Source organism: Crinia signifera, chromosome 3 (genome assembly GCF_055691185.1).
Source record: "Crinia signifera chromosome 3, ASM5569118v1, whole genome shotgun sequence".
NCBI lineage: Eukaryota > Metazoa > Chordata > Amphibia > Anura > Myobatrachidae > Crinia > Crinia signifera.
Window position 1 is genome coordinate 124,114,442 of NC_139219.1, and position 14,229 is coordinate 124,128,670.

General features: G+C 44.6%; 1 protein-coding gene across 1 annotated transcript in view; it reads left to right on the forward strand.

The window, feature by feature from the left end:
• RPS6KA2 (ribosomal protein S6 kinase A2) overlaps positions 1-14,229 on the forward strand; it is a 178,964-nt gene that overhangs the window by 127,121 nt on the left and 37,614 nt on the right. The window contains exons 15-16 of the mRNA XM_083176465.1: positions 9,195-9,284; positions 13,034-13,192. Of these exons, the coding sequence (XP_083032591.1) occupies positions 9,195-9,284; positions 13,034-13,192 (249 nt within the window). The remainder of the gene's footprint in view (positions 1-9,194; positions 9,285-13,033; positions 13,193-14,229) is intronic.

A 14,229-nucleotide genomic window follows, 5' to 3' on the forward strand; every position in this document is an offset into this window, starting at 1 on the left:
GCTTACACAATGCACGATTAGTCAAGACAGACAGCACAGATGGACAGGCATTTACCAGCCCTGCACAATTGCACTGTCAATGCCAGCTTGTACAGCGTGTGTATAGTCTGCATATCACCTGTATGATATATCTTTAGCCATATCGCCCATTGGCTGTGCTACAAAGCCAAAGCAATGGATGGGATGTAACGAAGTCTGAGTTTGGTGGGCATGTAGGATGCCAGCCAAATTCTGACATTTTTTTAAAGGGGCAATCATTTACAAGGCCTAATCACTTCATTACATCCTGCCTTAATTACACTCCCCCAGACTTCTGTACATTCCGCCCAATACAGTATGTCTGTAAATGACGTTGGTCAGAGACATATTGCTGGTACACACTGGCCGACAGACCAACAATATATCGACCATTTTTGCACACTGATAATATCCTTAGGGGATTCAGACTCACACAGTGGTATTTATGTTTGTTATCTCTGTAAATCTGTGCACCGAAAAATATAGCATTGAAATAATAAGAAAAGGTAATGGATAACATTAAAAAAGGCGGTATTTGTTTCCTCGCACGGCGCCCATCGCATCGTATACCATTACACTAAATAAGGTATACGATGGTATGCGATGCAATGCGATATTGTACAATAAAATATCGGGTACTTGTGTATTTTGGCGGCGCCCCCAATCTCCATCGCGCAATGTTTTAATCGCATCGCATGCCATGTACCCGATGGCATGCGATGCGATGCGACGCAATATTTCCCCTCTATGCGATGAAAGATTGTATAAGCACCCTAAAGGGTGCTTTTAAGCACCCTAATGGGTGCTTACAATGTTAAATGCACCCCCACGCCACCCCCCCACTATAAACGTGAACCCGAAGCGTGGCGAGTGCAGCGAGCCCGCGAGGGGCGGCGGTACGCGTCCTCCGACCTTTTCATACCCCCACTATCCACGTCGGTGTGGAGTTGAGAATAGAAAGTGTGGCGAGTGCAGGGAGCCACCGAGCCCGAAGCGTGGCGAGCGCAGAGAGCCCCGCGAGGGGCCGCGGATACCTTCACAGGTATCGGAGTCCCCTCGCGGCCTTCACAAATATCCACGTCCGCTCGCCACGCTTTGGGCTCGGTGGCTCGCTGCGCTCGCCACACTTTCTATTCTCAACTCCACGCCGACGTGGATAGTGGGGGTATGAAAAGGTCGGAGGACGCGTACCGCCGCCCCTCGCGGGCTCGCTGAGCTCGCCACGCTTCAGGTTCACGTTTATAGTGGGGGGGTGGCGTGGGGGTGCCTTTAACATTGTAAGCACCCGTTAGGGTGCTTATATAATGTTTAATCGCATCGCATTGTATGTATGTTTTGATTGTACAAGCACCCTGATGGGCCCTTACAATGTTAAATGGCCCCCCATAGTCAACGGCACCCCAGGATCAACGCCAACCCGAAGCGTGGCGAGCGTAGCAAGTCCGAGAGGGGCGGCTGTACGCGTCCTCTGACCTTTTCATACCCCCACTATCCACGTCGACGTAGCGAGCCACCGAGCCTGAAGCGTGGCGAGCGCAGAATACGAGCCCAAAGCGTGGCGAGCCCCGCAAGGAGACGCACAATACATGTAAAGTAATCCATGTCCGCTCGCCACGCTTTGGGCTCGGTGGCTCGCTGCGCTCGCAAGTACCAAATAGGCTAATATGTTAAGAAATATATTTGGTACTTGTGTAGTTTCAAGGCACCAGCATGGCGCCATGCGTCTGAGTCCCCTTGCGGGGCTCACTTTGCTCGCCCACGCTGCGGGCTCAGTGGCTGGTAAAACAGGTTTACAATATGACAGGGTTAATGCAGCATCTATGTACACCAAGTATACTATCAGGGAGATCACTTTCCCCTATGACACCAGGTTCAGCACTCAGCATGCTTTGCGGGAAGGGGGCATGTGTTTGTAGTGGGGCATTGCCTTGTGGCCCAAAACCCCATTTTTCAACACTCCAGGTGGTCTGGAGGCGCAGGCTGCCTGCAAGAAATGCTGGGACGGCTTATACACTGTGATAGGAGTCACGTGCTGCACATACTGTATAGATGGAGTGCCTCTCAGCCAGCGCCTCTCAGCTCTCTCGCACGCACGTCCCAGCTTCCGAGCGTCGGTGGACACGAACCCTGCTCGTCTCCGCTTCAGGGAAATGAGCAGGGTTGGGGGGGTGAGGGGTGGTGGGGGTGATCGGTGGGGACTGAGGCGAGGTGGTGGGGACTGGAGGGGTGGATTCGGATGCGCGAGCGGCTGGCAGGGGCTGGCGGTTGGACCCCCACTAGAAGAGAGCGGCTCGTGCCACTGAGCAGGAGCTGGTACTTTGGTATCAGCCCTCATGAAGGTGACCAGTTGCGCAGAGAGGAGGGGAGGTTGGAACTTTTTATCCGGGCTAGGGTCTGATGGAATGTCCCGGGTCCTGCTCCCCTCACCACTGGTGTGCAAGCAGATGTGCAGTGTGAGAGAGAGAGAGGACAGGCTGCCACTGTAGCCCAGCCTCTCTCCCCAGCCCTGCACATGCTGCTTAGTGCTGTGTGCTGAGCAGGGGATAGAGAAAGGAGGCTGCCATGGCAGCCTGTCCTCCCTCTCTGCGGTGGTGTGCGATACCTCCTGGACCCCCGCCAGACCAAACAAAGTTGTTAAGGTGAAGTAAGTCTAGCCTCCGCAGTCACCATGCCCTCTTCCGGTGGCCACGCCTCTTCATTTTACCGGGGCTGGGGGACCTGTCGGCACCCATGGGGGTGACACCTGAGTGCAGTCCATACACCCCTTGTGATGCCACTGCACACTGTGCACAATACGGTAGGACCGATAACATGCATGCACCAGAGCCAGCACTCAATAACTGTGTAATTACTTACACCCTGCCAGGAGTAATTAGTCATCCCAGCTCTTGTAGAAGTATAGCAGTCCACTGGAAATGCCTATTTTACAGCTGTTCCAGCAGACCCCCTGGGACCAGAAGGGCCCTAAGCTGCCATTCTGGTTACCTCTGTTACTGATAATAATGTACAGTATATATCTAATCCAACCAGAAATATATGGGTGTATGTATGAAGGAGGTAGGCTGTTTAACCTTTTTTGCTCCTTTACATGCAAGCAGCATTACTCATCAGTCACAGTGAGTTCCCCGCTAGCATGAACATTTGCCAGGGAGATCAATGAACTCAGCATTTTTTCAATTTTGAAAGCTACTGAAAGTACCATCATATTTCATATATACAGGGGATCCTTAGTACAGTATTTGATGCTAAGCCCCAAAAAAATGAGTTTTGTGGAAATACTGTAAATATGTAATGAAATATGGGCACCTAAGTGAGATTAGAGGTACATTTGCTAAGATGGGAGTTGAAGGTGAGATATTGCCCATAGCAACCTATCAAATTTTACTTCTTATTTATTTAGAACCTTCTAGAAGATATAGATAGAATCTGATTGGTTGCTATGGACAACATCCCATCTTCAATAGATCTCCCATCTTAGCAAATTTACCCCTAAACATTCTATACCTTTAAATCCTACTTAACCAGGTCCGACTGTAGTATATTGTATATGTACAGTATGTTTATGTAGTTGCTCGTGTCAAAGTCATCTGGGAAGTTTCACAAATAAATAAATAAATGAGTTTAATGTGTGTTAATGTTCTGAATGTAATTAATTAATGCCAGTGTTTTTGTAAGAAAAGAACACATTTGAAACTATTTTTGTGCAAGTGAGAAAAAATTGGCAGTGCATTTTGTACATGAAAAAGTGCCAGACACAAAAGAATTTAATTAAACATGTTTTTTTTTTTTTTAATTATCAGTGAAGTCTCTTATAATTAAAAAAAACCCTGGAAAAAATAGCTTTAATGAGCTTTTACAGTTGCCTACTTACGTTTATTAAAGGATTTTACATAGAAGTGTGTCAGATTTCTTCTACTTTATTGCTAAAGTAGTTACATAGCTAAAGTATTATTTAAAGTGTGGGGAAGTTGCAGGCTGGGGTAGAAGGTTGTGTGTCAGGGCCGGTGCAAGGCACCGGAGCGCCCCAGGCGAGGGGGGGGTGGGGTGCCCCGGTGCCTACGGGGGAGGGGGGGTACCTGCGGCGCTGTGTGATCTGGCGGCGGGGTCCCTGCAGTGATGCGCGCTATCCGGCAGCCAGACGGCGGCGCAGGAAGCGCTGATGGGTTTGAAAACTCGGTGCACGCTGATTGGCTGAATCTCAGCCAATCAGCATGCAGAATGTTTTCAAACCCAGCAGCGCTTCCCGCACCGCCGCCTGGCTGCCGGATAGCGCGCATCACTGCAGGGACCCCGCCGCCAGATCACACAGCGCCGCAGGTACCCGGCACGGACACCCCTGCAGCCTCCATGCAAGAGGCGAGGGGCGAAGTGCCGCCCTCCAGTGGCTGGCGCCCTAGGCAAATGCCTAGATTTCCAAACAAACACAAATTGAGTCACAGACTTATCCGGCGCTCAGTAGCGTTATTCTTCTGCTGTAATTCTTTCAGCACATACTCCACATGTAGGGAATACAAACAGAATCTCTCATGGTGTAATACCACATGTAACAAATTTATTACACAAGAGACATCACATTTAAAACAGTTGAAACAATTAAAACAAATGGACATAAAAGTGTATCCTCCGTTGTCAGCATATAAAGGGGGTATTTACCAGATCCAAGGGAACTGTAGACGCACAGTTCAAATGAGCATGTTATTCAAATTCTCTGGAGTCAGGACACTGGTTTTCCTTTCCTCCTCTGTGGCGCTGTCCTGTTCACCAAGTATCTGGATGCCTCCTTCTGCTTAGCTGCACAAAACGGGTATTCGGTGCGGGCTACACCACCGACGCGTTTCCTCCCCACCTGGGGACTTTATCAAACCTTGATAAAGTCCCCAGGCGGGGAGGAAACGCGTCGGTGGTGTAGCCCACACCGAATACCCGTTTTGTGCAGCTAAGCAGAAGTAGGCATCCAGATACTTGGTGAACAGGACAGCGCCACAGAGGAGGAAAGGAAAACCGGTATCCTGACTCCAGAGAATTTGAATAACATGCTCATTTGAACTGTGTGTCTACAGTTCCCTTGGATCTGGTAATTACCCCCTTTATATGCTGACAACGGAGGATACACTTTTATGTCCATTTGTTTTAATTGTTTCAACTGTTTTAAACGTGATGTCTCTTGTGTAATAAATTTGTTACATGTGGTATTACACCATGAGAGATTCTGTTTGTATTCCCTACATGTGGAGTATGTGCTGAAAGAATTACAGCAGAAGAATAACGCTACTGAGCGCCGGATAAGTCTGTGACTCAATTTGTGTTTGTTTGGTGAAGGTTTGTAAGGAGAGCCTTCTTTCTGAGGTTGCGGACTATTCTGGTTGCTTTTTGCGCACATTGTCTATCCTGTACAGTACACACAGTCTAATGAAATGCCTAGATTTGCCTAGTGGTGGCGCCGGCCCTGTTGTGTGTACATCAGTTGTGTGTACATCAGCCATTTTCGTCGGACTCAGAGGCATAACCAGAACTTTGTGAGCACCATAGCAACATATTGAAAGGGCCCCTACCCCAATACCTCCACACAGCAGTAGTTCATTGTATGTCCCATAATAGTGCCCTAGTTCAATTTCTGAACCATACTAATGCCGTAGTTAATGTCATGTCCTATAGAAGGGTGCTAGATTTTTTTACGAACCCTAGTAGCTCCCTAATTTACATGATGCCACATTGTAGGGCTGCCAGTATCCACACAGTATCCCCAATTAACATTATGATATACAGAGTTATCAGAATCCCATAGCTATTGCTACAGAATGACCAAAGTACTGATTATCGGTACTGTTTTCATCCACAGGACCCGTTTGCAAATGGGTCCTTCAAAGTAGCAAGCAAACCAACATCAGTGATTGACGATCTGAGGCTGTTTTGGGGTTGGCGGGGTGCGGGGATGACCTCCATTTGTGAAAACTGAGGCTTGCTGCGGTTTAGGTTTGATGCCGCAATTCATCTGATAGTGAGTAAGAGATCCAATGCTGGTACTACAGCAAGAGGAGTCTGCTTGTAATAGGCACCTCTAGCTGCAATACCATGCAACACTATTCTATTACTGCTGTTTCCAAAGAAGCAGCGGTAAAAGCACATCTCTCCTCACCTCTGCCCACATTACAATCAAGTCCACAGTGTCCCTAATTCACACAATGTCACATTGCAGTACCCCTTGTTCATACTGTACCACATTAGAGTCAAGTGCCCTCCAGTTCAAATATGAATGTTACAATGCCATAGTTCATATTAAGCCACACTATAGTGTCTCCTTTTCATATTGTGCCACATTAAAGTGCCCCAGTTGTTATCATTAACATTATAAAGCCCTTCACATTACAATGAGTAGATCAGATTATGACACCTAACAGTGCCCTCCAGTTCAAATTATGCAACATTACATTGCCCTTTACATTATAAATTGCACTACGGACACCTCTCACTGATAATGTATTGTAAGCAAAATCAGGTTGTGCAATGGAGCAGACCTAATTGCCTAGCAGGCAAATCTGGGCAATTGGTTTGCATCTTTCTAACCTGGATCAAGACGCACCTAAGCCTTTGAGTCCCATAGCAATGTTACCCCTTGCACCCACTATAGTAGCACCCATGGTAGCTGGTTTCTGCTTGGTTATCCATAGGCTAAGAACAGAAATCAGCCTTCTGTTTAGCACATAAACCCCAGAAGCTTACATTGCTAATTAATTCCAGCTCTTGGTGCCGCAGGCATCTATAGAGAACTGGGGAGATGATGTGAAGGCAGCTCAATGAAATGTTGATAATCGCAAAAGATGACCCAAGAAAATGCTGTTTTTTGTACTACCATAAAGAGGGGGTCTAGGACTGGAGGCCAGTTGAAAACAGAAGTGTATCCTGTCCCTGAAGAGAGACAATTACTACAGTGACATGCACCAGTATACACTGGCAGACATGGGTATTCTGGTACTTGTAGGTTTTCATGCAACAGTACTCACATACAGTTTATGGCTGCCATAGAATTAAAGTACATATAATGGTATGCAATTACCCGCGATCACTGTTCACAGGTAATTGGTTAGTGTCAATTGTCCTCATAAACTGTTTTTTTGTTTTTTTTTCTCGCCGTTTCTTTTGCCGTCCAAAAGCACAAATAAAATACAGAGAAACATCATGAGATGTTCATCGTTCTTGCTGGTTATTCTACTTCAATTGAATTCTCACTAAGGGCCTTATTTTAGTTCACTCTTTCTGACAAAATCCTTCTTTGATGGACAAAACCATGTGCACTGCAGGGGGAGGGGGGAGGGGGCAGATGTAAAATGTGGAGAGAGAATTAGATCTGGGTGAGTTATTTTGTTTCTGTGCAGGGAAAATACTGGCTGCTTTATTTTTACACTGCAATATGGATCTCACTTTGTAGTAAAAACCCCACCCAAATCCCAAATTGCCCATGATGGGAGTGTGCACCGGCGATATATCGCCAGGTGGACGCTCCCATTTTTACCCCTGTAGTGATCGCTGGTCGCAGGAACATGCTCCTGCGACCAGCTGATTACCTCTGCTGCTCCCCCGGGCAGTTTATTTTTCATCAGCGACCATCTCTTGTTGCTGATGAAAAGGAGAAACTGAGCAATATATTGCTCAGCCATATATTGCTCAGCCATATATGGCTGAGCAATATATCTCCCCCGTGTGTACGGGGCTTTAGGCAGGCATTCCTAACCACGGTCCTCAAGGCACACCAACAGTACAGGTTTTAATGATATCCAGGCTTAAGCACAGGTGACTTAATTAGTACTTGAGTGATTCTGATTAAACCACCTGTGCTGAAGCCTGGATATCACTAAAACCTGCACTGTTGGTGTGCCTTGAGGACCGTGGTTGGGAAAGCCTGCCCTAATGGCCTTATTCAGATCTGAGCTCAGTACAAATTTGTTCGGCAAATGGACAAAACCATGTGCACTGCAGGTGGAGCAGATGTAACATGTATACAGAGAGTTAGATTTGTGTGAGTTATTTTGTTTCTGTGCAGGGTAAATACTGGCTGCATTATTTTTACACTGCAATTTAGATTTCAATTTCAGCACACCACACCCAAATGTAACTCTCTTTGCACATGTTACATCTGCTCCACCTGCAGTGCACATGGTTTTGCCCATTTTCCAAACAAATTTGTTCTGAACTCAGATCTGAATAAGGCCCTTAGAGTGCATGCAGGGTTCATCAGTGACTTTATTTTATAGTTCTGAAGTACAGTGTTGTAGTAAGGGTTGTACACTAAGTTTAATTCCATTTTTGTACAAGGATAAAGTCGACATGGGAAAAGGTGGACATGGTTCTAGGTCGAAAGGCCATTAGTTCGACAGGTCGTTAGTTCGACGGGTCATTAGTTCGACAGGTCATTAGTTCGACAGGTCATTAGTTCGACAGTGTCTAGGTTGACAGTCAAAAGGTCGACATGGGGATTTTCACTGTTGAGCCGACATGTGCCGACAAGAGGTATTTTATGCCCTACCATCCACTAGGGTGCATGTCGACCTTTTCCCATGTCGACCTAATGACTGTCAACCATCATGCTGTAGATCAAAAGATCCCAACTCAAGACTGGCCTAACTTCTTATAATATATGTAAACCATTTGATTTTACTGTATGAGTAAAGAGAACCAAATAATTTTGCCAGTGTTGTATTTAAAATCTAAAAGTATTTTAATCCCATATACTGTACCTTTATTAATGCAATATTGTTTTGTATGTGATGCTAAAATAAAATACAATCCAAACATCCCTGGACCAATACCTTGTATAGATTGAATTGTGTGTTCAGTATGTATTTTGCGAATTTGATAATATTTTTTTCTTTAGAATAAACAAGATAAAACAAAATTGCGCAAACTGAAATTTGCAGCTAAAAGGATAGTGTGTTGATGACCCTGTAGGCAGGCTTTGACAACAAATGTGATGGTGACATTATAACAGCAGGTGTAACACTTCTGTTCCTTCAGTTATTTGAAGCCTTTAATTAGTTCAAGCTGCTTCCTTCCTGCATAGGGTGTTAGAACTCTCCCGTTCATATTTACAGGAAGCAATTTGCTGTGTACAGTATTAAGTTGAAATTTTGTAGTTCAAATGTATATTTCACTCTGTACCTCTCATGTTTCTCTTCTAAAAGATAATTGATAAAAGCAAGAGGGATCCATCAGAGGAAATTGAAATTCTTCTGAGATATGGACAACATCCAAACATCATCACTTTAAAGGATGTAAGTGTTCCTCAGTGTTAACCAGTCTGTTCTTAGTGCACTATATCCTTGATTTCAGGAAATGTGTTGACAATTTTTAAGATACAGGTTGAGTATCCCTTATCCAGATAGCCTTTATCCAAATTATTCAGAAAACAATAGTTTCCAGAATTTACTTTTTAAATGTAAATGGAATTAAATGTGTGCAAGACAATGATTGCTTGGCATTCAAAGTCAGTGTCTGGTATTGTACACAAACTTTGTTTCATGTTTTGAAACCTTGTTTCATGCACAAATAAAATGTATTTGTGTGTATTTCATGTATTTGATGTTTTTATGCAACATAAATGCAAGGTTCCTTAAGATACCTCATTGAAATATAAAAATATTTTGAAATACGGAATAATTAGTTATACAAAATGCTTCTGGCCCGGGACATCTTGGATAAAATGTAATGTAATTCTTTACAGCTGGCACTTAAAATAAACATTAAAAAAATCAAACTACGCATGGAGTTAACTTTATATAGTGTGGCGAGCACAGCGAGACCGAAGCGTGGCTAGCGTAGCAAGCCCCGCGAGGGGACGCAGAATACATGCAAAGTAATCTGTGTCCGCTCGCCACGCTTCGGGCTTGGTGGCTCGCTGCACTCGCCACACTATAAATAATCAACTCCATGCGTAGTTGGATACTGGGGGTATGAAATCACCCATGGCTGACTATACAATTAAAAATCGGGTCTTTACAATGAAAATCGCATTGCATGAATTGTATGCCACTATATTGCATGCGATGCGATGCGATGCAATGCAATACAATGAATTGCATGCTTTAAGTAGTGGCATGCAATGAAAAATTTGGGCACCCAGATAATACACAAGTACCAAAAAATGTTTTTACAGGTACTTTGTGCACACACCAAAAAATGGGCATGTTCACACATCACTAATGCCCCTTTCAGACCGCACTTTGTAAACGGTATATTGCCGTTTTTTTACCGTTTTAAAACGGTAATCTGTGCGGTCTGAAAGGTGCAGGACCACTTAACCGGTTAGAAAATACCGTTTTTTCTAACCAGTTAAAATGCAGGGTTCTACCCGTTTCAGAACCAGTATTTTAGGCTCAAAATCGGGTCTGAAACGGTATTTAGGACCCAGCCAATGAGCTGGGTCCTAAATTCAGCGCAGTGAATATTTAATGAGTGCTCATTAAATATTCACAGCACTGGAGCCGCCCCGCGCCCCCCGCGTGTCGACGCCCCCCCCTCCCCCGTGTCGACCTACCCCCCGTGCAGCCGGTACCTCCGTTGTGGATCCCGGCACTGCAGTTCAGTATGGTCGGAAGCACTTATGAAAAAAAGTGTCTTTCAGAAAATGGCTGCCCCATAGGAAAACCTGTTTAAAAAAACTGTCTTTCGTATGGGGGCAGCCATTTTCCAAAAGTCACTTTTCTTATAAGAAAAGTGACTTTTGGAAAAGGTACCGGCTGCACGGGGGTTAGGTCGACATAGGGGGGGGGGGGCGTCGACACGCGCGGGGGGACACGCGTGCGGGGGGCGCAGGGGGGGAGGGGGGAGCTGCACAGAGGGGAGGGCTGAAGGCTGCACTGGCTTTGACCCTGTATTTGGAAAGTTTCCAAAAACGGGTCTGCCAGTGTCAAAAAAATCGGCACTTAAACGGTAATATACCGTTTAAGAGCTGCGGTGTGAAAGGGGTTTTATCTGGCAGACCCGTTTTTGGAAACGTTTTCAAATACAGGGTCAAAGCCAGTTATGCGGTCTGAAAGCAGCATTAGGGACCCCCCACACTATTATTTTTAATGTTAATGCTTTGTTTTACATACAGAAGCACTGCATGGATCTGACTGATCCATGCGTGCTTCTGCAAACTCGAATGGCAAAATGTGGTCTGATTGCCTTTCGTATTTTGTGCTGAATTAACTGCCAACTTTGCTCAGATGTTTAATGGTAAATTTATGAGTTGTTCTGGAGCCTATGGAATGTCCTGCAAGTTAGGCCAATGGTCTTGATTCATACATGTGTTTTCTACCATGATCATTTGTAAATTACAATCTGCCAATTTTTTAGTTTCGTGTCCATTCAATCTGCGTACATTTTCCTATAAATTTCTCTGAGCCTGGGACTCAGAAGAGGCAATGACAACATTAGAAGCAATCACAAGAAATTTGTTTATTTATTTATTTATTTATTAACAGTTTCTTATATAGCGCAGCATATTCCGTTGCGCTTTACAATAGCAGACAGTGAAACAACAAAACAGGGTATTTACAGACAGTCAAAATGTAGGAGGGCCCTGCTCGCATCTTCTAAAAGATAGCAAAGTTTTTTTTACCAGAAATCAATGTCATATATTTAATGGGTGCAGGGGGTAAGGTGCACATGGGTCCCTTGATATATATATATATCCAGTGGTCCCTATCACTTCGGCAGCTAATCCACCATCAATAGCATTGGAAACACTTATATCAGGAAATGACAGGTGCTGCTGATCACACAACCCTACTTCTGCTACAAAACCTGGTCTGGATCCTCCACATTACTTTTATGCAGAGAGGTGCTGTCTCTGCCACAATATATGTGTATAGTTATTTTTATCCATCCACTGTCTCCAGAACCAGACTCATGTGCCGGCTTGCAGCCCAGCAGATATGACCTGCACTGTATAATAACCTGCCAGGCATTTTTACAGTGGTTTCCACATGTACAGTAGAGAAGCCCTTTGGAACAAGGTGCCTGCACATAGTCAGAGTTTACTGTGCTGCCCCTGAGGAAGGGGCCACATGGAGCATGCTCATATCCCCTCTCCTCTCTTAGAGTGCCCTGCAGGGTCTATGTTATCTTTGTGCCATTGCCAGCTCCATATTTCCAACTTAAGCACAGGCCCATAAAATATTAAAGGGGGAAATGTAATAACATCAGAATGGTTATGATTGCCCGTATTTGTAGCCATATACGGCCATAAATTTGTATTTTGAAATTCACAAAGGCATATTTTAATTTGTATTTCGAAATACGAATGCATACGCCAGCAAAAGAATACAAATGGATTTCACCATTCATTTGAATGGTGCTTTCAAATTTATTACCAGGCTGTATGTAAAATACGGCGCAAAAATACACCTGGAAAATATTCCTAATTTTCCAGTTATAAGCCCCGGGCTCATTGAGCCGGTCCTGGTTTCTGAAAACCAGCACCAAGCTCATGGGCCGGCCTGGTTCTCAAAATCTGGGGAGAAAAAGTAGGGGTCCCCCATATTTTGAAATCCAGCACCGGGCCCAAACAGTCAGGAGGCTAATGCCACAGTCAGGAGGAAACTTTTTATATATATATATGTTCCCCCAGCCAAAAGCATTAACCCCTAACTAGGTATTCAGAAAATACCTGTACAGTATGAATCAGGTGAATATGGCAGATTCCGAAATTTTCCCTATTCACAATTCACATTACAGCCGATGGCGGTCGTACCGCGGATCGGCCATTTCGAGAATCTTAATAAATTTCCCTCTAAATGTCTTCATAATATGCAATTTTTTAATATATATATAAGAAAATAAATTGCCATGGTCTGAATTGGCCAAGTAAATAAAAAAAAAAAGGTTTTATAAGAGGAAAAAAAATAAGCATGTGATTGCGCAACTGGTGCAAGTATAGAGTACTTCCTATATTTAGAAAATTGAATGTACAGTGTTTTCAAATGGAGTCTATTATATAATATCTCGCTCATAATCCTGATTTATTATGACAATACAGGTTTACGATGATGGAAAGAATGTCTACCTGGTGATGGAACTAATGAGAGGAGGAGAACTTCTGGACAAAATACTGCATGAGAAATATTTTTCAGAGAGAGAAGCAAGTGCTGTACTTTATGTGATTACTAAAACTGTGGATTACCTCCACACACAAGGGGTATGGATTTGCTTATTTTATCTATACACAGACATTCATCAATATATGTGCTTCAGGTCTACAGAAAGACAGTAATTGAGCACACGGAGCAATTTGGTCGCCCAGCAAAAACTGCAAGCAGTTTTAACCGCTGGTGGATGGTACACAGTGCATTGTGCACCAGCAATCGTGTTGGGATCATTTGGTCTACAGCATTATGGTCCACAGTCATTATGTTGACACTATTAGGTCGACATGGAAAAAGGTCGACATGGGAAAAGGTTGACATTGTTCTAGGTCGAAAGGTCATTAGTTCGACAGGTCGTTAGTTCGGCATTGTGTAGGTCGACAGTCAAAAGGTCGACATGGTGTTATTCACCTTTTTTTACCTGCATGTCAACATAGTCGACATGGACACAGTCTAAAGTGCACCGCATCCCCTTGCTGCGCTTGCAATGCGCCGGGCACAGTGCCTCGCTACGCTCGGCACACTATTTTATTCTCCCACCACGCTCTAGTGGATGGTAGGGCATGAAATACCGTCTGTCGGCACATGTTGGCTAGAAAACACTGTGAAAAACCCTATGTCGATCTTTTGACTGGCGACCTAGACAATGTTGAACTAATGACCTGTCGAACTAACGACCTGTCAAACTAATAACCTTTTGCCCCTTTCCCATGTCGGCCGTTTCCCATGTCGACAATTTCCCATGTCGACATAGACCCATGTTGACCTTTTCCCATGTCGACCTTATGGTGTTGACCTAATGACTGTCGACCATAATGCTGTAGACCAAATGACCGCATCCCCCAGCAAACAGTGATTTTTAGCCATATTTGAAGGAACAAACTCTTGCTACCATTAAGGGCTGGCTGCGGGAACGCACTCAGGGCTGGCTGCGGGAACGCACTCCTAGCGATTTATCGCATACAACACAAAAAACACTGGTGATATTGTCGCTTAGCAACCATTTAGCCTGGCTAAAATCGGTCCGTGTATACAGGGCTTAACAAAGATCTGATTGTTGCTAATGTCTCTATACTGACAAAATAATTCT